This window comes from Sorghum bicolor, chromosome 1, assembly GCF_000003195.3.
Source record: "Sorghum bicolor cultivar BTx623 chromosome 1, Sorghum_bicolor_NCBIv3, whole genome shotgun sequence".
NCBI classification, from domain to species: Eukaryota; Viridiplantae; Streptophyta; class Magnoliopsida; order Poales; family Poaceae; genus Sorghum; species Sorghum bicolor.
In genome coordinates, this window is record NC_012870.2 from 72,368,873 (window position 1) to 72,392,632 (window position 23,760).

Below are 23,760 nucleotides of genomic sequence, written 5' to 3' on the forward strand. Positions count from 1 at the left end.
GGATTGGTGGTGGCTCGCTACCTTTGCTGTTTTTAAGAAAAGGGAAATAGTACCATTTGGAAAGGAAGGTTGGTGATGAGGAGGGTGCCTTTACACCCTTTATTTAATTAGTATTAAGAGAGGGGCACAGACATTATATAGTTCTCATCTCACTTTATAAGCACACCTTAAACTATATACTACATATATACTCTCTTCGTCCCAAAAAAAATATCGTTTTATAATTTCAGATATCTTGTTTGATCATCTGTCTTATTCAAAAAATTTACATAAATATTATATATTTTGTAAATACTTATTTTATTATTAGATATACTTTACTAATGATTTATTTATTTTATAATTTACACAAAATTTTTGAATAAGACGAACGGTCAAACACGATGTCTGAAAGTAAAAAACGTCACTTTTTCTTGGACGGAGAGAGTATGTCTGAATTGGAAACTATTTGGAGCCAAATATTTTTTTTAGAAAAAAGTATTCACTCATATAAAAATTTCTAAGTTCCAAATAAACCCGCATCTATAACTTGTGCAAAATATGACTTGCCACCAGAAGAGACGCACTACCATAGATCCTTTGTTCCTACTTATATATAAATTAGTTACCAGTTCATGATGCCAGTGGCTAGTATGATTCCTTTTTACACACTTTGACTCTTGTGTGAGGACACTCACAATGCAAGACTCTATCACAGTGTGTGGCCTCCCTTTTTGCAAGACTCTATCGCAGTGCAGCCGCGCACCATGCATGGCCTCCCTTTTTGCAACTCGAACGAAAAAGAAAAAAAAAAGCTAGTAGCATTAGCATGTATGGTCCTTTACGAAATCGCAAGACACCAAGCTACCCCCAAGTGCCTGTAGATATCATCAGGCCATTCATTTGCCGTGCGACTTTGTCGTAAAAGCACATGTACAACAGGGGGAGGACAAATGAGTTGAATATGGAAACAGTGCCGGTGGTGGTGGCAGCCATTGGCCCCTCACGTATGTAACCACTGGGGGAACAGCGCGACAGCAGGCACGGCAAAGGGCAAACTACTGCGCGCGCTGCGCCACTGCCCACTGGCACTGGCACTGGCACTGGGGAATCATCAACTGTGGACTGGCCGGAGGCAGGGCAACAGTGCCATACATCTACGCCACCACACATGCATATGTGTTCACGTGTGCACTACTCGTCAAAACTATCATCATCGATATCTCAACTGATCATAAGAGACGACCTTGACCTAGCTCCACATCGCGTTCTATGACATGTGGAGCTGTAGTACACTTTACACAAGCGGCTCTCAAAGAGTTACATGCATATGCATGCTGCATTCATTCACATTATAATATATTTATAGTACTGGAGTGATTAAAGATAGAAAAGAAAAGAAATTATATATATGTAGATGGCAAAATATTATCTTCTTCCACCGATCTTCTAGTACTAATATAATTTGTCACAAAACCTCGCCCCAGTTAATTCAAGAAACAAGAAGAGATTAAATGGAGGCGCATATGACGATCAAAGTCAATACTAGCAAGATACTAATAAATGGATTAATCGTCGATGGATCGACGCATGACACGCGCTTAGACCTGGCCGCCACCTCCACGGCTGTCGCCATCGTGCTCCCCGTCCGACACACTGATGAGCGGGCCCCGCTCCTCCGACCCGCCCTTCCTCTGCTCCTTTCCCTCCGTCGCCGCCGTACCGGCAGCGCCACTGTCATTGCAGCTGTTGCCGCTGCCGCGGTTCTGCTCCCTAACCACGGCATCGGTGTCACCACCACACGCGCTCCCGCTGACGCTGGCACTCGGGATGTCGTCGCTGGTCATCAGGCCCTCCTCCAGTTTCTCCAGCTCGCTGTCGTTGCTGCAGCTCTCGCTGATTGGCACGTAGCCGCCGTTGTTCTTCTTGCACCCGGCAGCGCTGTTGCTAGTGGCGATCACAGTGGTTACATCACTAGCCGATGCCGAGGAGGTGGTGTTGCACTCGCTGTGGCTGTTGCTGCTGCTGCTGCTGCTGGCTTTGGTCAGCTCCTTGGCGCGTCCGACCTCGACGTCCCAGTCGGTGGCAGCCACCGCGCGCGCCATCCAGACGGCGCACGCGGCCTGCGCCGCCAGGAGGCCGAGCCACAGGCCGGCGAAGCCGAGGCGGGCGCCGAATGCCAGCGCCACACCCACCGGCATGCCCACCAGGTAGAAGGAGGCGAGGTTGATGCGCGCGCCGCTGGCCGGGCGGGCGCTGCCGCGGAGCACGCCGCAGCCGGCCGTCTGCGGGCAGTTGCCGAGCTCGCAGAGCCCCGCGATGGGGAGCGCCACGGCCGTGAGGCGGAGGATGTCCGCGTCCGACGTGAACATGCGGCCCCAGTGGGAGCGCACGGACACCATGAAGGCGGCGGCCGCCAGGCCCACGCCCACGCCGATGGAGAGGGCGGCGCCCGCGGCGCGCCGCGCCCCCGCGGGGCGGCCCGCGCCCAGCTGGTGGCTGACGCGCGTGGACGCGCCCTGGCCCAGCGACGACGGGAACACGTAGACGAGCGACGTGGCCTGGATGAGGATGCCCATGGACGCCACGGTGGCGCGCGGGTTGGCCAGGAGGCCCGACAGCACGATCATGAGCTCGTACCACCACCACTCCAGGCACACCGCCGTGGCGGTGGGCACCGCCAGGCGGAGCATCTCCGGCCAGCCCCGGAGGCAGTCCAGGGTGGGCCCCACCCACGAGTCCCTGTGCGCGCCCGAGATGGCGAGGAAGCAGAGGAGCGCGAGGAGCAGGTTGAGGTCGGTGAGCGCCACGGCCAGCGCCACCCCGGCGACGCCCATTTGGAGGCGCACCACGAGGAGGTAGTTGATGGGCCCGTGCAGCAGCACGGAGAAGAGGGAGCACGCCGTGATGGGCAGCGTCAGGTTCTGCGACCGGAGGTAGACGCGCAGCGGGTGCAGCACGGCCAGCACCGCGAGGTCGGCCGACGCGTACGCGGCGAACGTCTGCGCCGCGTCCGCCACGCCCTCGTCCTGGCCCAGCAGCTTGAGCACGTAACCCGTGGAGGTGACCCACAGCGCGGAGATAGGCAGCGCCACGGCGAGGAGCAGCAGCACGGTGCGGTGCAGCGCCAGCGCCAGCAGCTTGCCCCGGCGCGCGCCGAAGGCCTGGCCGCAGATGGGCTCCATGCCGAGCGCCAGACCGGAGAGAACGGAGTAGCCGGTGATGTTGGCGAAGCCAAGCGCCAGGGAGCCGCCGGCCAGCGCCAGCTCGCCTAGGCGGCCCAGGAAGAGCATGGAGATGAGAGCCCGGGAGTACATGACCAGGCCTGTGACCGCCATCGGCACCGACACCCTGCCGATCGCCCGAGCCTCGCCGGCCACCTGCAGCAGGTGACATCATCCAGCACAACACATGTAAGAGAGAGCTCAGCTAGGTAGCACAGGTACGGGACGAGCTGCCATTTTCCAACAGCTCGCGCTTTCCTTTTTCTTTCCCGTTACTATTACCGCAACATGGATGGCAGTACCAGCTAAGCTAGTAAACTACACTACACAAGCAGTAGACATTAAACAACACAAGCAGCGGCTAGCTATAGCTAGGTGCTGACCACTGGCGCACTGTAGCGGCGCCTGTGCGTGCCACTCACTAACCGCCCGGCCTAGCTATCTTCATTCGCAGTTGCAGCAGCAGCAGCTTAGGCTTAGGCTTAGCCGTGCCGCAGGGAATGAAGAATGTGCACGGCCAGGCCACACGTGTACGGCGGCGGCGCAGGTATATGTATATACTACCTTGGAGAGCTGCAGTGCATGGCCTCCGCTGCCTTCATCGCCGTCGACGGGGTGGAGGAGCTGGTGCGCAGCGGCCTTGAAAGAGCCGAACGGCGCCGCCGGCGCCGGCAAGGAAGAGTCTGTCCCGGCGGCGGCGTTGCACATGATCGACGGCAGCAGAGCGCGATCGATCGATCGGTCGATCTCGGGGCCTGGAAAGTGCCCGCGCGCGCGTGTGCGTGTCTCTCTCTCCCACTGCCACTGCCACTGCCACTGTTGAAGAAGATATAAGCACGCAGGGAGAAGGAGGCGCTGTCCTCCGGTGATTGGTGCCGGCCGGTGCGAGGTACAAGTACGTTTTGACTAACTTGCTAGCAAGCCTTTTAGTAATCTCTCTCCCTCTCTGTGTGGTCTCTGCTGCTGGGTTTGGTGGTGGTGCTGGTGTGCTCGGCGGCCTTTTGGTCTCCTCCAGAGGAGGTGAGGCGGTCAGTGGAGTGCGATCAGGATTCAGGAGTCGTGCTGGTTGGTTTGTGTTTGGGTCGCCTTGGGGGGGCTGTGGCCTGCCCATATATATACGCGCGCGCCGGGGGGGTTTCGGGGGGTGGGGGACGGACGCCAGGAGCGGGAGAATGCCGCGCGCCGCCCCGCCCGCCCACGCACCAGGCAAACAAGGGAAGGCTGGGCGGCTGTGCACGGGCGTACGTGTCCGCCGTTGCGGGCCGGGGGATCGAATTCGAGGCCGGCGCGCCCGCGGGCCGGCCGTTTGCTTGCGTTGCGTTGCGTTGCGTGCGCCGGCACCGGGCACCGGGCACCGGACCTGTGATGGCCTGATCGCGTCTCGCGTCTAGGCATCGGCATCTAAATATGCGCGCTTGCTTTGAGTTGTCTGAAAAAATTCCGCGATCCCTTTGGGCGTTGGAATGGCATATTGGCACGTCCGATCTGTCGGAACAAATGGGTTCCATCCATCCATCCCTCCAGTCTCGCGTGCGTGCGCACTGCGCACCCACGGCCACTACACTGGCCCGCCGCCCGCCGCCCCGCCGCGACAGCTCAGTGGTCGATGCAGATTAACTCGACCGCCGCCCGAGTGGTTCGCGGCCGAACTGCACCCTACGTACTACACTGCCGTGACTGTAGAGTAGGGTTGATTTGCACTGGCCCTCTCTGCCCAGGCCGCCCGCTGCGGTCAATACTGGTGTGGTGGCCATCGATCGGTCGCCGCAATTAGCTGCCGGCCGGCGGGCACGGGCGGCAGAGCATTGTCGACGTTGGAACGATGCATGCATGTCGATCGATGAGGGAGGGGAGGGCATTGCGCGCAACAGGGCAAGGGCCGGGCGCGGCCCCGGGCAGGGCACACCCAGAGACCAGAGTCCCAGCCAGAAGTGATGGCTGCACTGTGAAGTGCACAGCATTGAGTTCACGTCCAGAGTGACAGGATGAGCTGACGGACCCTCTCTCTAGCAACTAGCTCACTCTGCGCCTGTAGATCCGCATGCGAATGCGAGGCTCGGCCGCCGGCTAGCTAGGATTAGCATGCGTTGCGATGCGCGCACCGCGCACCCAGGGCAGGGCAGGGCACGCCGCAGGCCTCTGCATGCGCTGCGCCCTGTGCTGTGGTATCCGTGGCTGTGCGCGCTTAATTGGCGCGCGCATCGCGCCGCTCCCACACAATTGAATCCGATGCGGTAGCTGCTGCTCATGCATGGCGTGCATGCGCTGCGCACCACCACCTTGTCGTCGTCTCCGTTGCTCACTGCTACTCGTGCACAGCAGCGACGCAGGCCACGCCACGCCACGCCACGCCATGCGACGGGTGGTCCGCGTCCCTGTGCTGCGCTCTGAATCAAATGAAATGCCCGCTTCTCGCTCACTTCTCAGAAGAGCTAGCTGCTGGCATTGATCCCTAGTTCTGGGGCAGCTTGCAGTTGCAGGCACAGGGTTTTGCAATCTAGCTACCCGATTTGCGCGAATTTAAGCTAGCGGAATGCAGCCAGGCAGCGCAGGCATGTGTGTGTACTCTTATTTACTCTTTGCCCTGTCTGTCCTGGCGTGCCCCGGCCCCCCTGCACTGCAGCAGGGTTAATTCCATCAGAGAAATCCCTGCCGTTTTAATCTGAATCCTGAAGACGCCAGTGCCGTCTGAGGTGGGTTTGATTGAACTTTCAGTCCTCACAAGTACAAACACCAACCTTTTCCCCCCCTTGCTTTGCTGCTCCATCTTTTTACAAGCTTTTAATTTGCCGTGCCCCCTTTTTTTTTTGCCATTCCAGCAAAAGCAGAAACTTTTGCTTCGTCTGCCCATTACTATTGCTTCTGTGTGTAACCAGGATTGCCGGATATAAACACGCTGATGAATTTGTTCCTGGCTGGACCGCTCCAGGACTCTCCGTCCGTTAATTCCGATCCCTTTCAGCCAGGTGGCCGCCTTTGTGGTGGCGTCAAGAACAATCATCCAACGTACACTCAGATTTTTGATGCCTGTAATGTGTGCAGCGTTTCAGTGCGTACCACTTCAGATGCGCATCGGCCGGCTGGCTTATTGTACATGTACGTCGTAGCACGGTAGCAGCTGTAGCAGTATGGCTTTAGCAGCTAAGATCTTTATCTCTGCTGCGCTGCCGGCCTCTAGCTAACTAGCAGCTAAGCTAGCTGTCGTTTTAGAGTATGCTACAATACAAGTTCCAAATTGTCAAGGACTAGTATTGATGAGGATGTTGTTGGGATACTTCTATTATTTCAGTATTTTTTTAAAAGAAAAGTATGTGTACTTACGTATAGATAATTATATATGCAAGATTATCATTATGATTGGCCACAATAATGCTTAATGTACGTATCACTAAGAGATTCGTTGAGCACTTGTGTGACCATACTATATACTTCTAATACTAGTGCCTTATTTACTATAGAAACTAGCAAGGTGGCCCATGCAAATAGTGTTGGGCACCTAGATTTTTTTATAATTATAGTTTTTGGTTATTCATATTTTAAAAATATAGCCAATTTTTGTTTATTTGTTTGGTTGTAATTATCCTCTCTCTACCTGTTTCTACTGTAAAATTATTGTCCTATCTCTCCCCTCTCTGCCTTTTTTGATCGTCACTCCTGTCAGCTATATCACATAGTTGCGCGACTTATGTGGAGGTAGCCTTCAGTTTTCCCTATGGGCCAGCTTCCTATTCTGTGTTTCATCAAAAAAAATAATCCTAGTCTCTCACAAATAATAGTTCAGATGTGTTTATTAGGGCCATAATGTGAACTAAGTAGTTTTCTTATCCATTCCCCACTCCTCTCTCTCTCTCTCTCTCTCTCTCTCTCTCTCTCTCTCATCCAGTACCCTGATTATTGCTCCATTGTTCATGCAGACAATAATATAATGGGACATGTTGCTGCTTGATGAGACATATTTGTTGTCGCACTGAGAAGCAAGATAAGGCCGGGTTGTCTCTAACGCTATATCTACTCTATGTGTGAATGAGAGGTTGATGGGGCAACGTATGAATCAGGTTGAGGAGGAGCAGGTAAAATCGTGTTATGAACTCGGATTTTTTTATAGAACCAAATATTGGCAATTGTACAGCTAGAAAAGAAAAGAGAACTGCTCCAGTACTCCCTCTTCTAAAAATGGCACGAATCTTAAAGCAGCTGATGAAAAAAATAATTATTTTCTACTGATTTGTTGGCTGGGTCACGGTTGGGCTTAGCCTGTCCAACCTAGCCCCGAGTCCAGCACGCCCAAGAAAAAAAGAAAAAATGCTCAGACTCAGTTTGGCTACTTGGAATAGCTTATAGTTTGACAAGTATTTTTCTTATTAGCTCTTGAGATACACTCTAACGAATAATAACAAGGTCACCTAGTTAGAATATGATCACATGGCTTGTGACCCACGCCACATTTAGTCCATACACCACAAATGCATGCATGCATGGAAATCATATTTCATTGCAATGTATCCATTCCAAACTAATATGGCTCAGGTGCAACCCAACGCAACGCAAAGTCACAAGGACAAGTCTGCCAAGGAACCTAGTCGAAACCCAAACTAATATGCGTTCTTAGAGTAAATAGGGAGATTTATTTGAAAGGGATATAATCACTATTTTTTCGAACACAAAAGAATATTAAATAGCAAAAATGAAGGGGGAAACCTACCTACCTCCACTAGGAGATGAAAGAATGAAGCAATAAAAATGCAAATAATCACTACTATATAAACAATTTTTGAAGTATTTCATTTTTACTCCAAAATTGTAAATGATTATAAAGATAGAACCACCTATAGAAATCAATTTCTAGAGGTGGTTAGTTTTTCTAGACGCTTGTAAAAATGCTCTCTGTTTTCAGGAGTAGTTGGTAATTTGACCTACCTTTAAAACAAGTGCATAAAAAACATATTTTTTTAAAATAAAGTTGGGTGAAGGAAAACTCTATATTAAAGTTCTAGATTAAAGCAGTCTATAACTTTGTAATTGACATTTTTTATTTGAATTTGTGTAGGGTCCAAAAAATGGTTTAAGCTCTCTCTGATTCTGAAATTCCAAATCTTGAATTTTCAAACTACTTCGGATGGAGATATGCCCTACGACAAACTTGTAGTGCTCGACAAAATCTAAAACTCTATAGTTTAAACTTTTCTCATTCGACATCATTTAGGGGATGCAATATTCGATACAATTTTCATTAAACTAATAAAAAGGATAACATCCTACACTTAGTCACTAGTCACAAGTGACTTTGTGTGTAGCGGTATGGAAGCTTCGCACGAGGCAAGAGGCCTTATGTTTGGGATTTTAAAAAAAATATCTCTACTTTTTATTATTGATTTTTTTTATTTCTAGATAATAATCTTTGGATACAAGCTATGTTACTGATGCCTCTAAAATAGACTTGATTTCCAGAGGCCCTTGAATAGAGAAGGTTTTCCCAACCACCTCCACAATCTAACCATTTGTAAAAAAAAAGTGATTTCTATAATTGTGAACACACGAATAATATATGGGTAACATTTGTTTTGCCAATAGTAGTGACCATTCATCTTTCATGTTCATTTCTAACAAAATGCATGTTACATTTCCTTTTTTTTGGCCTATTATCATATTATCTTATTTTTTTCTATTGCCACTCGCATATGATGAACCCAAATGCAACAATCGATGATATATATAGTAGGATTCATCCTTGACTAGCCCAAATACCTTGCATTGGGTAGTTCATGGTCACAGTAGATTTTTTATGAGCAATTGTCCATCTAATGACATGGCTCATTGCCAACCACCAGATGGAATTGAAGGGCTGAGATTGAGCCAAGTCATTTGAGAGATGACAATGAAATGGCTCAATCTCAGCTCTCCAATGCTGCATTTGGCGGCTGGTAAGACCACACATAAGGTGGGTAGCTGCTCCTATGTGCTTGTAATGTACATCTTTTGAATTCATCGTCAAGAAACTAGCAAAACAACTTTGACATTGGTTGTTTTCCTATAAGTCAAGGCGTAACATAGCTAGAAACTAAAGTTTAATCATGAATGAGGTAAGTACGGTGATTGTGGCATATTATACTTACCTATAGTGATTTCCTATCGATTCATCTCGGACTTGGTCGATATGGTTGCATTGGTTGTTGGTGATCTTGAACAAATATGGTGAAGCAGAGAGGGGGGTCGTAATAACTAGGCGGTAGGCGCGCGGCCATATACATACCACCTATGGATGCAAGGTAGTAGATACCAGGCCAGCATCAGTATCCCATGGTACAGGAGGTATAGGCGAATCTAATAGACTAGAAGGTAGTGTGGATGCCTATGTTGATGGCGCCCATCTCGAGGTCACGAGGGATCGAGGAGGGATGAGACAAGAAGACTTGAATCGAGTGGACACAAAGTGCATGTGCAATGACTCGATGGAGCGCGGGACCGATCGAGCACGCACTTTGCCATTTAACTGTCTGCCCATTCGCGGTACCACATTGTCATGCATGGTGATTGATCATGCATGCATGGACTACTATATATATATATATATATATATACCACCACCATGTACAGTTGAGACAGCATGCAGCAGAGAGATGAATGCATGAATGAATATAACGAGAGCGATATGATGCATGCGAACAGAGAATCGACAGGGGGGTAAATTGCCAGCATGGAGGGAGCAGTTGCCCTCTTGGGGAACACATACACCTTACCTCTCAAGTCTCAACTCTCACCTCCGCGCGGCTACTACATAAGATTAAGCCAAGCACCATTGCAGCGTTGCAGGGTGCAGGGCATGGCAATGGCATATGGCACGGCACGGCACGGCGAGCCATTACGCCACAATTACTAACCCGGGTGCCGGGCCTTGCAGGGCATCGGGGGACAGGCGTGCGCCCGGGCGTTGCTAGCTAGTAGTACTTCCGATCCGGCTGAGCATGCAACAACGCCCCCCCTGTACGATCCACGCTTTGGCATCCGACACGTCGGCCTCGACCGCTCCACGGGTACGGTCCTCTCTACTCCTCTTGCACATGCATGCATGCATGCATATTATATCCACGGGCCGGGGGCCGGGGGTACGTGCTCTGAGCATGCATGCATGCATGCGTACATACCCGCCCATGTGGTGTAGGAGTACGTGCACGTACTGATGGACCGGATGGAAGATGGATGGATCCATGCATGCGACCATGACCATGCATGCACCGGCCACAGTCAGTCCGGACTTTTTATTACTGACGATGGACTGAGCCATTCATCGGTCGATCGATCGGTCAATCGAGGAGTACAGTAGGAGGCGCGACCGACGTACGTGTATGTACTTGCTCGTAGTATGTAAAGTAAAGGCTGCTGCACTCGTACGTACAGTGCGCAACAAGCTTAGCACGTACGGAGTAGTTGTAGTTGTTCGCAGTACGTCCCTGATCTACACGCTTGACATGCCGCATGCGTGCACGAGATCTTTGGCTCAGCTCTCACTCGCTTCCGGGTGGGCCCCGGCTGGGCGCCGCACGTGGCGGCATGCATGGGCACAGTCTCTGCTAGTCCCCTATGGCTATGGATGGACGCATGAGATCTGTCTGGTACGTGCTCTACGTAGCTAGGACGCAGGAGTAGGAGTAGCAGCTCGATCGATCGTGTAGCTGGCGGCTGGCGCCCCGTAGGTGTGTGTGGGCGGTCACGCACGTAGAGTACCGGCCAGGGGGTATCCATGCACGGCGCACGTCCCTCCCTTTGCTACCCCCGGCCCCGTGGTACCGCGGCATTATCGCGCTGTACGTCTCTCGCGGGGCAGGCAGGACGCCCCGCGCGCGCCCGTGTCACGTCCGCGTCGACGGACGCGGCTGGTTGGTTGGCCTCGTGGGCGCGCGCGCGGACGCCGGCGTCGTTTCGCCCGCTGATTGGCTCCGGCCTCCGGTCCTCCGGGGACGGACGGACGGACCGATCCATCGATCGGTGTAGTCTGTGTCCACTACTAGCTCGATGATCTGCTGGTCAGAGTCGTCGGTGCATGCAGCCGGGCATGCATGACGGGTGCGCGGAGGCGTCCGTGTCTGTCGTCAGCCAGGCAAGCAGCAGCGTGCAGCGATCCATCACATGCACCTGTACTACTACGTGCGACATGTTGCTACACACACTAGTAGCAGCTAGCACATTCCTGTTACCATCTTCTGCTACATGCATGTTACAGAGAGCGAGAAGGATGGGATGGGACGGGACCCCGCCCAGGCTTGTTGGTTCCATACCGACACGAGAAGGACTCTTTTCCATCGGGTTTTGTTAGACGACACGTTAGCTGCATGCCGAGAACGGCCAGACCACTGTCGTCTGATGGGGAGTGGTCATGGTACTTTAATTTCTCGAGAAACAGAAGTTACTACACTACTGGACTAGTACTTGTAACATGTATAAATCTCATGCATGCGAGGTGGGAATATATCCGAAGCGAAAGGAGCTTCGATGACCACGTACACGTGTACGGCATCACGCAACGTGATCACTCTTTTTTTTTTTTCTCCCATGCAGGAAATTAACATGATTAGAAAAGTGGAGAAATCCGGTTTTAGTGGTTGTCTCGCCTCAGATGGCCAAGATATTACTACTACCTAAGATTAGTTGTCGATGACTGACAAGTTTTACAGTCCAAGCCCTGTGCGCCCATATCGTGGCAAACCATCATCTATGCCTTGTATCAGAAGGGCAGGAAGAGAGGGAGAAAAAAAAAATGGTACAAATCCCTTGCACCGCGCCTCCGTACAGAACATCCACCTTAGATAAAAATCACGTCCTAAAAAGGGCCATCACACGGCCAAGGGTGATATGGTTTTTAGTTGTCAGCACATCCACCTAAGTTTAAGCATAAGCCAACCACCCTTGGCCGTGTGATAGGATTTTTGGGACATATGGAGGCACGGTGCAGGGGATCTACACATAACTTTTTTCTGGAAGAGGAGCCTCAACATATGCATGTAACTGTGCGAATCATCCTACATGTTTCATGTTTGTTAGGTTGCAAATTACCTTTGGCGAGAGCATATAGGCCATCGCAAAGAGATTTAAAACCAAAACAAATTCAGGACCATGTTTACACAGCCAAACGAAAAAAGCACGGCCCACCCTCAAACCGTATGCTGGTCCATTTCTGCAAGCAAATGATTTTTCATCCTCTTGCCATATATACATAAATCATGGTCCAGCATATGCACAATCATTTTACTGTTTGCAAGATATATGGCGAAACTCACAAGTCACGACAAAGGAAAGTTTTACCTACCATATGTACATGCACAGTCAAGTTTTCATTCTAGCTCTTCCAGGGCCACAAACTGAACAATGGACTTTGATTCAGATCAAGCTGCTGCCAGACTTCATGTGGCATTTCGATTATGACATTAATGTGTCGAGCCGAAAACAGACAAGAACACCAAACCAAATTATTTATCAACCCCACAAGAGACCCTTCCATGTTGATTTTTTCTTTCAAGGGTTAGGTTCTTGGGTGGTTGATAGGAGGCATTGCTTTTTCATATAATAAGGTGACGAAACAGGAACCATATTGACGAGGCATCATCCTCTGAATCTCGTTATCACAGGCCCGAGAGGGAGGATCGGATGCATGTTAAGATAAGCCACTTTAACCCCCACTCCAAGAGAAGAATTCCTCCCTTAGTCCCTTTTGCCTTGTTGGACCTCTCCACTTGCACATTCTTTTCCAAACTGCTGGCAGGATTTCTGACCAGCTTGAACAATGTGAAAACCAAAAATCAGAAACAGGTTAATGTGGGTACACCTGAGAACTAAAATCACTTTGCAAATATATTGCAGAATAAAAGAACTCCTTAAAAAAGGCAACGTGTCAACAGAATATGTTCCAATGGTGATGCATCTGCCTGGACTAATGTGGCAAGTTTGCTTGGTGTGCACATATGTGTGTCACCTGTCATGCTCCTCACTGTTGCACCCCACTACCAGCTGGACCTGGTGCTCCTAAAATCTGGCTATGTGTGACCACCGTTCACCTATTTGATCATATAGCTGGCATCTTGTGATGATGGGCACACAGGGGCTCACCTCCTTTCCCTTCTATCAGTCAAGGCTACATGTTTTTATCAATGATATGTAAAGAAAATGCAATCAACTACAGTTGGCTCAGAAGCCATCAGGTTGCTTCCTTCCTAGATCCTCTTTATACCTAAAATAAAATTTCTAAAGTTTTCCTGTCAATATCTTGTATCAACAGCAAAGAGATGATGTGCCAGTCAAAAACTTCTTTTATGCAGAGATACTTTCAGCAGTTTGTTTTATCAATTTAGATTGTGATGAGCTTGTACAGTACCAGTATTGTATCAAACATGATTATGCCTAAAAGATGAACATAGTAAGTAGAAACAGCACAATGGTATTTGCTTGATAAAATTTTGAGAACATTTAATTCACTGTGACATGGCATTGAAAGCAATCAGGTGTGTTCAGAACCTTATGCTGGCTCCTAATGCAGGAATTTATTCCAGATAATGATGGGCGTGCATTTAAAAGGAAAATGCCAAAAATTAAAGTCCACGAAAGAGAAGAGGTACCTGTCTCTATCGGCCATGATGATCAGCATTTGCCATATCCACACCTCGGCTGTCAGCCACTTGAGCAATTCATCCAAACATCAACAGCAGGGACAATCATCAGCACACCACACCAAACTGAATCCTGAATAATACATTTGAAACTGTGATTGCTATTATGCCATATATGATGAAACCCAAGTATGACCTTGAAGTATACAAAGTGCAATTCAACATTAACAAGTCCAGATGTCTACAAGTTTATGCTGAAGCGCAAGTTAAGGCCTTATGAGAAATGTACCTTCAACAAACATCCTCTCTTTATACTTCCATCTCCTTTTAATGTCATCTGAGGGGGTGTTTCAGACATCAATAATGGGCTGAAGCAAATGCATCCAAAGATTGGAACTATATGCAAGTTGAAAAAAATGATCAATAACAACGTTTGAACAAATTACATGGAAGGCCCCACAAACAACTCAGCAAGAACAAAGCATCAATTATCAGTTCCCTTTTCATGACAAACATAAAAGGTAATTACGGGGAACTCTTTATGCCAAGTACGACAAACAACACAGCAAAAGTATGTAGCTAACTAGGCATGCAAAGGCCATGTAGCAGAGATGAACCGAAGTGCGTTACCAATTGACTAAACATTTAAATTATTTACACTGAATACCAGCACCGCAACAGCAGCATGCAAATGGTGTGCAGTAGCAGCGACATTAATATGATCTTTCAGCACTTTGACCCCATCCTAGCAATGTAGGAGTTGGTGACCCTGATAATTGCCACCAAGCACAATGAAAAAGCTGCAAATCTGCTGCTGCAGAAAAGGCTGGCAAAATCACTAGATTCATATAATTGATCACAGTACACCTCACAGAGGCAGAACACCTGGCCATTTCTCCATGGATCAGACTAACAATCTACTACTATGTTCCAAATTATAGTTCACTTTAGCTTTCCTAAGTCAAAGTTCTCTAACTTTGACCAAGTCTATAGAAAAATGTACTGGCATCTACAAGTTCAAATAAATGCTATATCAAGACATATTTCATGGAGAATTTAATGCAAATTTGATGTTGTAGATATTGGTTCATTCTATCATAAATTTGGTCAAAGTTAGAGAAATTCGACTCAACACAGCTAAAATGACCTATCATTTGGAATGGAGGGAGTAAGTAGTTAATCAACAATAATAGAAAAACATGAATAGATCCTCTGGTATTCATATATTCCAAATATGAGAACTGATATCAGTTGCAATAGGATAAAAGTCAAATTATTTTGCAAGCATCTATTTTTTAAAACACATAAAAGAAATCCACCAGGTCAAGGAATAGGTACTTTGAATTTGATTCGAAAGTAGTTCAAGGTTGACTGTAATTAGTCAAGAATGCAGCAGATAGCTCAATCATTAATAAAGTAGATCCCAACAGAAAGCAAAAAGTAGGGGATGATCCGTGAATTAACCTAACCATCAATTAAAAAAAATCCTATGAAAGCATACCAGAAAAGTAGTAAAGACTCTTTTCTTTGATCTAGTTCGAAGAGTATATTGATATTTCCAAAAAACTGCTCATACTATCATTATAGTATAATGACGAGTGGTTGTATATGGTGCTATCATCGGGTGACGCCCCCAATCGTTTAGTGGTTCAGAACATCTCTCTTTCAAGGAGGCAGCAGGAATTCGACTTCCCCTGTGGGTAGGGAGTACTATAAAAAGAGGTTGATCATAGATTATCAAAAAGCCTAGAATATATTCTTCCTGGGTGCCACTATATTGGATCTGTTAGTTTTGACTTTTGAACCATGCAACTTGATTTCAAAATCACGGGCTCCTAAGAAATGCCAATTATTTCTATACTTAGTAGCCCATAACCAGTGTTGGAAAACTAGCGTCTTGCTTGACGGGGTTTACCACATCCAGATCGCTGCTCGCCTGCTCACAATATTGAACCAAACAAATCCCGCTTTGCTTTCCCATATAACGCACACCAACGTAACCTGATTGCATTTACGTTGCCACTCCCACTGATGGAACCAAACAGCACCATAATATATATCGGCTTCGAAGAGAGGGCAGGTTAAAGGGAATTCACATCGGATAGCTGCTCAACTAGAAATAACTGAACAATGGCTAGAAGCAGGTTGCAAGCCCAGATAGGAAAAATAGAAAACATGAGTTCTACACATGAGGAGAATTTAACTTTTCTTATAATACTCAGCTAACCTTTCAATTGATATAACCACAAGGCATTGAAGTAACCAATAGCTGTGAGATATTGTTGGGGTGCAATCTAAGCATGGAACAATCATCTCATTGGTTGCTTTTCTCTGAATCTTGATCAGTAGTGAGCCTTACGCCCTTAACAATGTCAGTCTACCAGTGAAGACTTCAACAGTGGTACCATTTCCTTTGAAGTACTGGCCTATGTAGCTAGTTTCATATCAAAACCTTCTAGGCTCCTAAATCCCTATGAAGAAGCGTTTTGATTAATAATGGCCATAATTTTAAAACCAAGATGTGCACTTAGCCAACTACCAAATTGATGAAAAAGAAGACAAAAATGATGGTTGATGAAAACGAAATGAAGAAATAAGAAACCTAACATTTCCTATATATGTCTGCTTTCTTGTTTGGAAAGGAACATTGCCTTTCAGAATCCAACAGGATGTCACTGGGATGGATACTTCATCTCATTACAGTACTGTATCTTGTGCAAGTCCAGTTTTAAAGACTAAAAAAATACTAGAACCTGATCTATCATGAAGCCAGAATAGGAACATCAGAATCGTTATGTAAACCACGCATGCATCATCCCGTCCATATTAGATATGTACAAGTCGTATTCAATTATATTGGTTTTTTTGGAAGCCCAAGAATTATTAGTATCTAAAGTATAAGAGCTTTTTTTAATAAATAATAAGGGAAAGAAGTATAAGAGTTATAATGGATTTGCTAGTCTGCGATGTGTAGTTAGAAAGAGCCAAAAAAAACTATGATGGCATAATGAGGGGTTCCACATAGGGATCAATCAACTAAAGGGTTTCACCTATAAAATTGGTATCATTATAGCCTCTTCTCGACAGGAGAAGCCCAAAGATCAGAGGGTGATCTGACCTTGTCTCACTATGGTCATCTGGTACCATATTATGAAGGAACTGGCAGCTGAGTGTTCAGACTCAGACCACACAGGTACAACATATGGAGATACACAGATCATTAAAGCAAAAGGAAAGTGAGTTACCATCCACTGTCTGTGTTCAGCTCTAGTTTGCAATATTGAGGAATGGGGATAATGCAGAGCAGGAAACAGTGTACATTTAATTTAGCAGGGCTAGAAGTCACTAATCTTCCTACTGGTCCATTCATAATTCACACAATTTATATCCATATATGGTCCACGAACATGAAGACCCATACGCCAAATTTTCTTGTTTAGTTCCATTAAGGATGATGGTTAGCAGGGGGAAAAACAGGTACCACAGGGACACAAGCACGGGTTGCTGGGATACAATTTTTAGCATGCTGTACAGATTACAGATGCATGTAACACAACTATATTAGCTACTGGCAATACTTCACACACAACTGCGCTGTCACTAGTCCACGTTCAATTTTAAAGCGCTGCACTGCACCCACAGATCCATCAATAGCACCCCCATGCCACTGTCAGTACTATAACTAGGTCTACAGATCAATCAGGTTGCAAATTCAAAACCAGCTATGCATTACATAATAGTATCATAAATAGCACGCGTATTGTCTGATGCTACCGCCACAGTAGAGATCCTCAAAATTTCTGACGCTAATCCATGTATAGCACACTAACTAATGGACACCACAAACAAATGGAGGTACCTTCTGTAATCAAAGCCTCGTTACCGGTCGCGTTGTGTGGTGCTGTGCTTTGCAGGTGCTCGCAGATACCTTCGCGGGATTCGGTTTTGTTCTTGGCAGAATCGGAGTCGGAGAGCGGGGATCCTCGGGAACGGGCGGAGGAGAGCGGGGATCCCCGGGACGCGGCGAAGTGGAGGAGGAGGAGGAGGGCGGTCGAGAGCAGCGCGAGGGCGGTGAAAGCCCGAGCGCGTGGTCCAGGGAGGGAGGTGCGCGCACGGCTCACGCCGGGTGCGACGAGGATGGAAGGCCGCGCGGGCTTTCGACGGGGTGGCTGGAGAAAAAGGAAGAAAAGAAGGAAAGAAATACAAAATTATAATATAACACTAGGTAGCATACCGTGCGTTGCTACGGGATAACTAAATTTTTATATTAAAAAACCACAAATCGCAAGATAAGATAATAATACTGTAAAATAAAATATTAATATTAAAGTGACATTTAATCCATAAAACAAAGTATATGAAATTAACATAGTCATGGAGAGCGTGACGTCGTAGGCTAACCAATTCTACTTTACAAATCTTTCCCCGCGTTGCAATGGAAACAAATAATGCACTGATAATTGAGCATTTTATTGTTATAAAAAAGATAATGCGAGCATGATGTTTGGTATATAATATTACAAATTGAATTTTGTGTATGGCTAAAATTCTCATGGATGGTTTGCAATAATCAAGGTATGCATTTATAGAATTGTTCGTACATACGCATATAAAAGTTCATGTCACCATAACAAGACTACTACTCCTCAACCTTTTAGAACTAACCATCTTGTTGAATTATCAGTTTGCTTCATGCAGGACTGGTATACCAACGCCACTCTGCTTCATATTTTAGATAATAATATATCTTCAACCATATATGCCCCTAGTATTGAATTATGATCCAGTTTAGTTTGCCTTTGACGCTTTGAAACATTGTTCCATTGGTCGGCGAGGCACGGAGGCCTCCACTCTCCTATAGGCTTTAGATTTGGTTCTCCACTGCAGCAAGAACCATATCCAACGACCCAAATCCGACCTCGCAATAGTAAGTCAATAACCGGCCAAGAAACCACCCCAGTGGAGATCACAAGTAACTCGTGACCAAACAAAACCACATATCAGAGCAAAGACGATTCCTTTGAGGAGCAAGGGGCATAGGAGCTGAATCCAACGTCAAGATGGTACCTTTGCATGTCATGGTGGCTAAGGGGCAGAGGAGGGAGGGAGATGACTCCAGAGAGGAGTGCCCATATGTAGGAATAATAAACTTACATTCAAACTTTTCTACATGAGTGACTTAAAAACTAATAAAATCATGCAAATATCAGACTTTTCATACCATATTCATGTTATCATGTCACACAAAACATCTAAATGATGTACACATGCCTCAACAATATTAAAAAAGCAAAGATATATTCTGATATACATTCAACTTTTTTATAAAAAAAGATTATATGAGCCTTCATCAACAACCTTATGTCAACGTACTAATTGTCAGATAAAAACAATAAAAGATTTCATATTATATTTCATCTGTCAGAGCTAATTAAACATAAACAAAGCATCATTGACAATCTGGTCACACATTTGCTAAAATGAATCATTTTTCATACTGTAATGATCAATCCATTAGTATTGTACTCATAAGTAGACAATGTTTTCATGGTTGTTAAAATCCACTATCAATCCATGCATAGGTGAGCTACCCTTGCAGCTTGCTACGACAGAGATGCCCTCTGAACATAAGTTGGTAAACACATGAAAGAAAAGAAAAAAGAAGTCAGGAAAGTAGAAAGAAAACTAACTAAACTGAAATAGAGAAGGTAAACTACAACAGGTTAAAGAGGCTTTGATCTATCCTTTCAGTTGGATTTGGGAGCCAACTGGCCATCCTTGCAGCCTGTAGAAAGGCAAGAAAAGATTCAACAAAAACACAGTAAAGGAAAAGATCTTGGTGCCCTCAGCACTTACACTGAAAAACATGTCAAAGTGATGTTGCTGACCAACATCTGTCATATATATGATCCATTCTGCCTCCTCAGTGTACTGCCGATACCTCCATAAAACCATGGACAAAAAATATTAAAATCCACATATCCATTAAAGAAGAAAAGTAGATGCATCAACTACACAAATTATGACATGCAGGAAGTCACTAACTCATAGTTCTACAGGTTGAGTGATCAACAAACCAACAATCCACCATTGTGTTTCAGACATTTAACATTTTTTAGAATCTGAACTACATGCAAGATCCAAGAGAAGTTACTTCCATCAAAATTTATGGCACAACTTGGGAAGATAATAATTCTCACTGTATAAATTCATATATTGAGATACCCTCCCATGGGCTTGCTGACAAAAATAACTATGGACCAATCACTTACCTCCCAAGATCTAAACAACAACATCTTTCAGCAAGTAATTCTCCAGCTAGATTGGTTTTTTCAGCACAACTTCTCCAATGAAATAACACACGTTAGCTGCAAGTGTAAATTGTCAGAAGATGAATGTGGTTCTTCTCCTCTATGAGGAGTAATTACTTGGATATAGCAAGATCAATCATGATTCATGGGACTGTTTCGCCACTGCTGCCATAGTAGGACTACAGAACATGTGTTGTTGGGTGTAAAAGAAAATGACAATGTTCAACTATGTGAGAAACCAGCTTCAAATACATAATTATTTAAGAAACCAAGAGTTTTTTATCCCATTAACTATTAATTTTGAAAATGACAAAGTCATGATTGTTTAGCTAATAGTTGCATTTTTATCATTTTTATATCTGTATTGAAAAAATTACCAAGATCTTGTGAACCCGATGGCCCTAAATAATGCAAATGCATATGTAGTCATATTCTTTTCTAGAGTTCTAGGATCCTTGCCTTGACACTGCACGTAATTTCAACCCAACAGCAAGGGTTGAAGTTTGAACATAGCGGCAAGACTCTGTAGCACACCGAAGAAGGTTAAAAGGGAAAGCCAGAAGCTCTGGCATTCAGTGACAAAGAGAAAGTGTTAATTAAATGCAACTGAACAAGAAGAGATACCTTTCTAGTAAGCACCAGGTGGATGAGCTGGCCCAGTCCTATAATACTACCAAACTTTTGGCTGTCTTCATCAGTTTTCTAATTTTATATATGCTAAAACTGCATCTGCAATATATTTTGCACCACGAATTTTAAATAGATCAGCTATCCCCTATGATCAGAGAAGCGAATGAGATAACTTGACAACGCAAAATTCATAGGAAGAAAAGTCTGATGGGGGCTCACCATGCTTCCCCAGCGGTCATTCACATCGATGTTGGTCTTCCAGTTGAGCAGCCACTCTGACAATGTCACAGTGGCCCTCACAGGCGGCAATGTGCAGCGCAGTACCGCCGTCAAGGTTGATGCTGTAAGAGCAATTCCCAAGACGTCACACTACAAGTAAATAGCATAGAAATGTGTAGCACAAAAATTTATCTTCAACCTCAGAGTATAGGAAAATTTCAAAATTTGGCACCTGAGTGATCATGGTTTGGGAATTTACACTCAAACTGTACCTCACCTCAGAGCAAAATGAACATCACTCTCTCTTTTCAAGCTTATCCATGAGCTAATGCCAAAACCTCTGCTACATACGGAACATTTTAATTGCTAAAATATCTATCTTTTGCATCAGACCATCCACCACAATGAAATTCTCACAAAGAGAATCTCAGGAAACCCTAGATTACACTTCTTATCTCTAGCAGTTTTATAAAAAATGCATACAAAGTTTCTAAAATAAAATTAAGGATCCTAAAATTTTGGATTTTTTTAGTATTTCAAGCAAATCCAGCAAAGGTACATAACTGTGACAGCAAAAAGAATTCAGTTAAAGATTCCCGGAATACTTTCTTCAAACAAATTGCATACCCATCAATTACAGTATGACTCGATCCGACTTCATCTATGACTCCATACCTGATGATTGAAAATAATATATAATGGCAAGCATATATATTCTCAGTAAGAGGAAAAAGCTAGTCATATTTCTCAGATAAGAGAGAGTGGAAATGGTGATATCTCATTGACTGTTGCAATCTATGCAAGAGGATTTCAAGCACAAGTATTTTTTTCTCTCAAGCGCCGCAGTTGATCCTGCTCCTATGTTTCATGTTTCCCCTCCAAATCAGCCCTCAAACCACAGTTAACAACTTTGATCAAATGGAAAAACAGAGAACATATCAACACTGGTGTTTCAAAAAAACAATTTAACATGGTTTCAGGGAATCCATCCAAACCTCCCTCGGCACTACCAATTCTAGCCAACAGATGGCCCATCATCCACTAACTACCTGCTAACTCAAATTCGAAAGAATTGGTGGAAATAAATCTAATTTCGTCTGGATGCTTCTTGAGAAAAAGCAAGACAATATTGTAGAATACTTGTATTCATGCTATTGTATTGTGTCTCACATTCAGGCATTACCTAAGGTTTTGAAATCTTTACGGACTACTTAAGGCTTGATGTTTTTTGCCTACATAGAAAATGGAGATGCCAGGGCTGGTTTACTGATTATATCTTGATGTCTCACATTTGTATCCATGCTATTAAAATCAGTTTGTAGAAGCAAAGAGTTACTGCAGCAAAGGCCTTAAGGTTTTAAAATTAAAATCTCCAAGGACTACTTAAGGCTTTGGTGTTTTTGGCAGCATAGAAAATGGAAATGGTAGGGCAGGTTTACAGATTATACCTTGATGGCCTGAATGTTGATTTGTAGACCTCCTGAATGTTGGTTTATGAACCTTCGTTACCAACTCCAGCTTAATGGAGTCATCTACTGAAACCAAAAAAGATTAGAAGATTAAAAGAAACCTCTACTTAAACCAAACAGGATGAGAAGATCAAAAGGATAGGGGGGGAATAAAATTACATCTTTATTCCTTTTTGCCAGCTACCTTTGTGCTTCGAAGATTTGAACTTGTTCAGGAGCAAGGCTGAGACCCAAGGCCTTTAGTGCAGACCTGGAGACGCCCCTTCCGTATGGTCTGCTGGCCGCCGGCAGTGGCCTAGCTGGTCGAGTGGAGATCCACCAGGAGCAAAGTGTGGCCTCTTCTTCTCGTGCGGTTTGGGAAGGGTAAGCGAGCGCCGCCGCTGCCCCAAGCCTCTGCTCCGCCTACCTGCCCATAACGCGTGAGCCTGGCCGACCGCATGCCTTAACCGTGGAGCAAGTACGGGCGGCGCAGGAGGCAGAACAGATGGTCGACGCATCGTGCAGCGGTGGGACGCAGTCTCAGCGCGTGGGGAGGAGCGGGCGGCGCACCAGTCAGGAGGGGGCCGCGTGCGTCTCCGAGGATGGGGAGGTCAGGGCGGCGCACCAGTTAGCAGGGGGCCGCGTGCGTCTCCGCTGGCCGATGCAGGGGCCTCATCGGATCGACGTTTCCCGCGAATGGCCGGCCGATCGCGGGGGAACCGCGCCGCCGAGCACCACCCGGCGACCCCAAAAAATTTCAAAAAAAAAAAGAAAATAGATGCGGAAGGAACAGGACGACGACGCTGCAGACATCGCATCGGCTGCGCAGGGACGGGGGGAGGGAGCGCGAATGCTTACATCGGCGACCGGCGGCGGGGACGGGGCGCGGGGAAGGCGGCCGGATTCGTCGGCTCCAAGCGGAGCCTCGAGGCCGGGGAGCTGCTCGTGGCGCGCAAGCACGGCGCCGCGTCGGTGGCCGGCCGCAGGAGGGAGATGGAGGACGCCGTGTCCGTGCGCGAGGCGTTCGCGCTCGCGGAGGGCTCCCACGGCGGGAGGCGCGACTTCTACGGGGTGTTCGACGGCCACGGCTGCTCGCACGTCGCCGAGGCGTGCCGGGACGGATGCACGAGCTGCTCGCCGAGGAGCTCGCTGTCGCCGCCGCCGACGTCTCCTGGACCGCGGCGATGAGGAGCTCGCTGTCGCCGCCGCCGACGTCTCCTGGACCGCGGCGATGGAGCGCAGCTTCGCGCGGATGGTCAGCGAGAGGGGATGCGGCGTGGGAGAGGGGATGCGGCGTGGGAGGTTGACCACGGGAGAGACGATAGCTGGAGGCCACGACGGTTGCGTGTGGGGG

At 46.7% G+C, this 23,760-nt stretch overlaps 1 protein-coding gene and 1 long non-coding RNA gene across 3 annotated transcripts; both read right to left on the reverse strand.

Moving 5' to 3' along the window:
• Positions 1,360–4,289, reverse strand: LOC8056850 (protein DETOXIFICATION 48). The gene is made up of 2 exons (XM_002468172.2): positions 3,768–4,289; positions 1,360–3,359 (listed from the first exon to the last, which is right to left on the reverse strand). Exons 1-2 carry the CDS (start codon positions 3,909–3,911, stop codon positions 1,581–1,583), a joined length of 1,923 nt encoding a protein of 640 aa, XP_002468217.2. The 5' UTR covers positions 3,912–4,289; the 3' UTR covers positions 1,360–1,580.
• LOC110436293 lies at positions 12,370–17,649 on the reverse strand. 2 transcript variants are annotated; one of them, XR_002454126.1, is made up of 4 exons: positions 16,026–17,649; positions 14,088–14,194; positions 13,808–13,931; positions 12,370–12,970 (listed from the first exon to the last, which is right to left on the reverse strand). It is a non-coding gene; the product is annotated as an uncharacterized LOC110436293 (long non-coding RNA). The 2 variants fall into 2 exon arrangements; XR_002454125.1 differs by lacking the exon at positions 16,026–17,649 and having other exon boundaries at positions 14,088–16,019.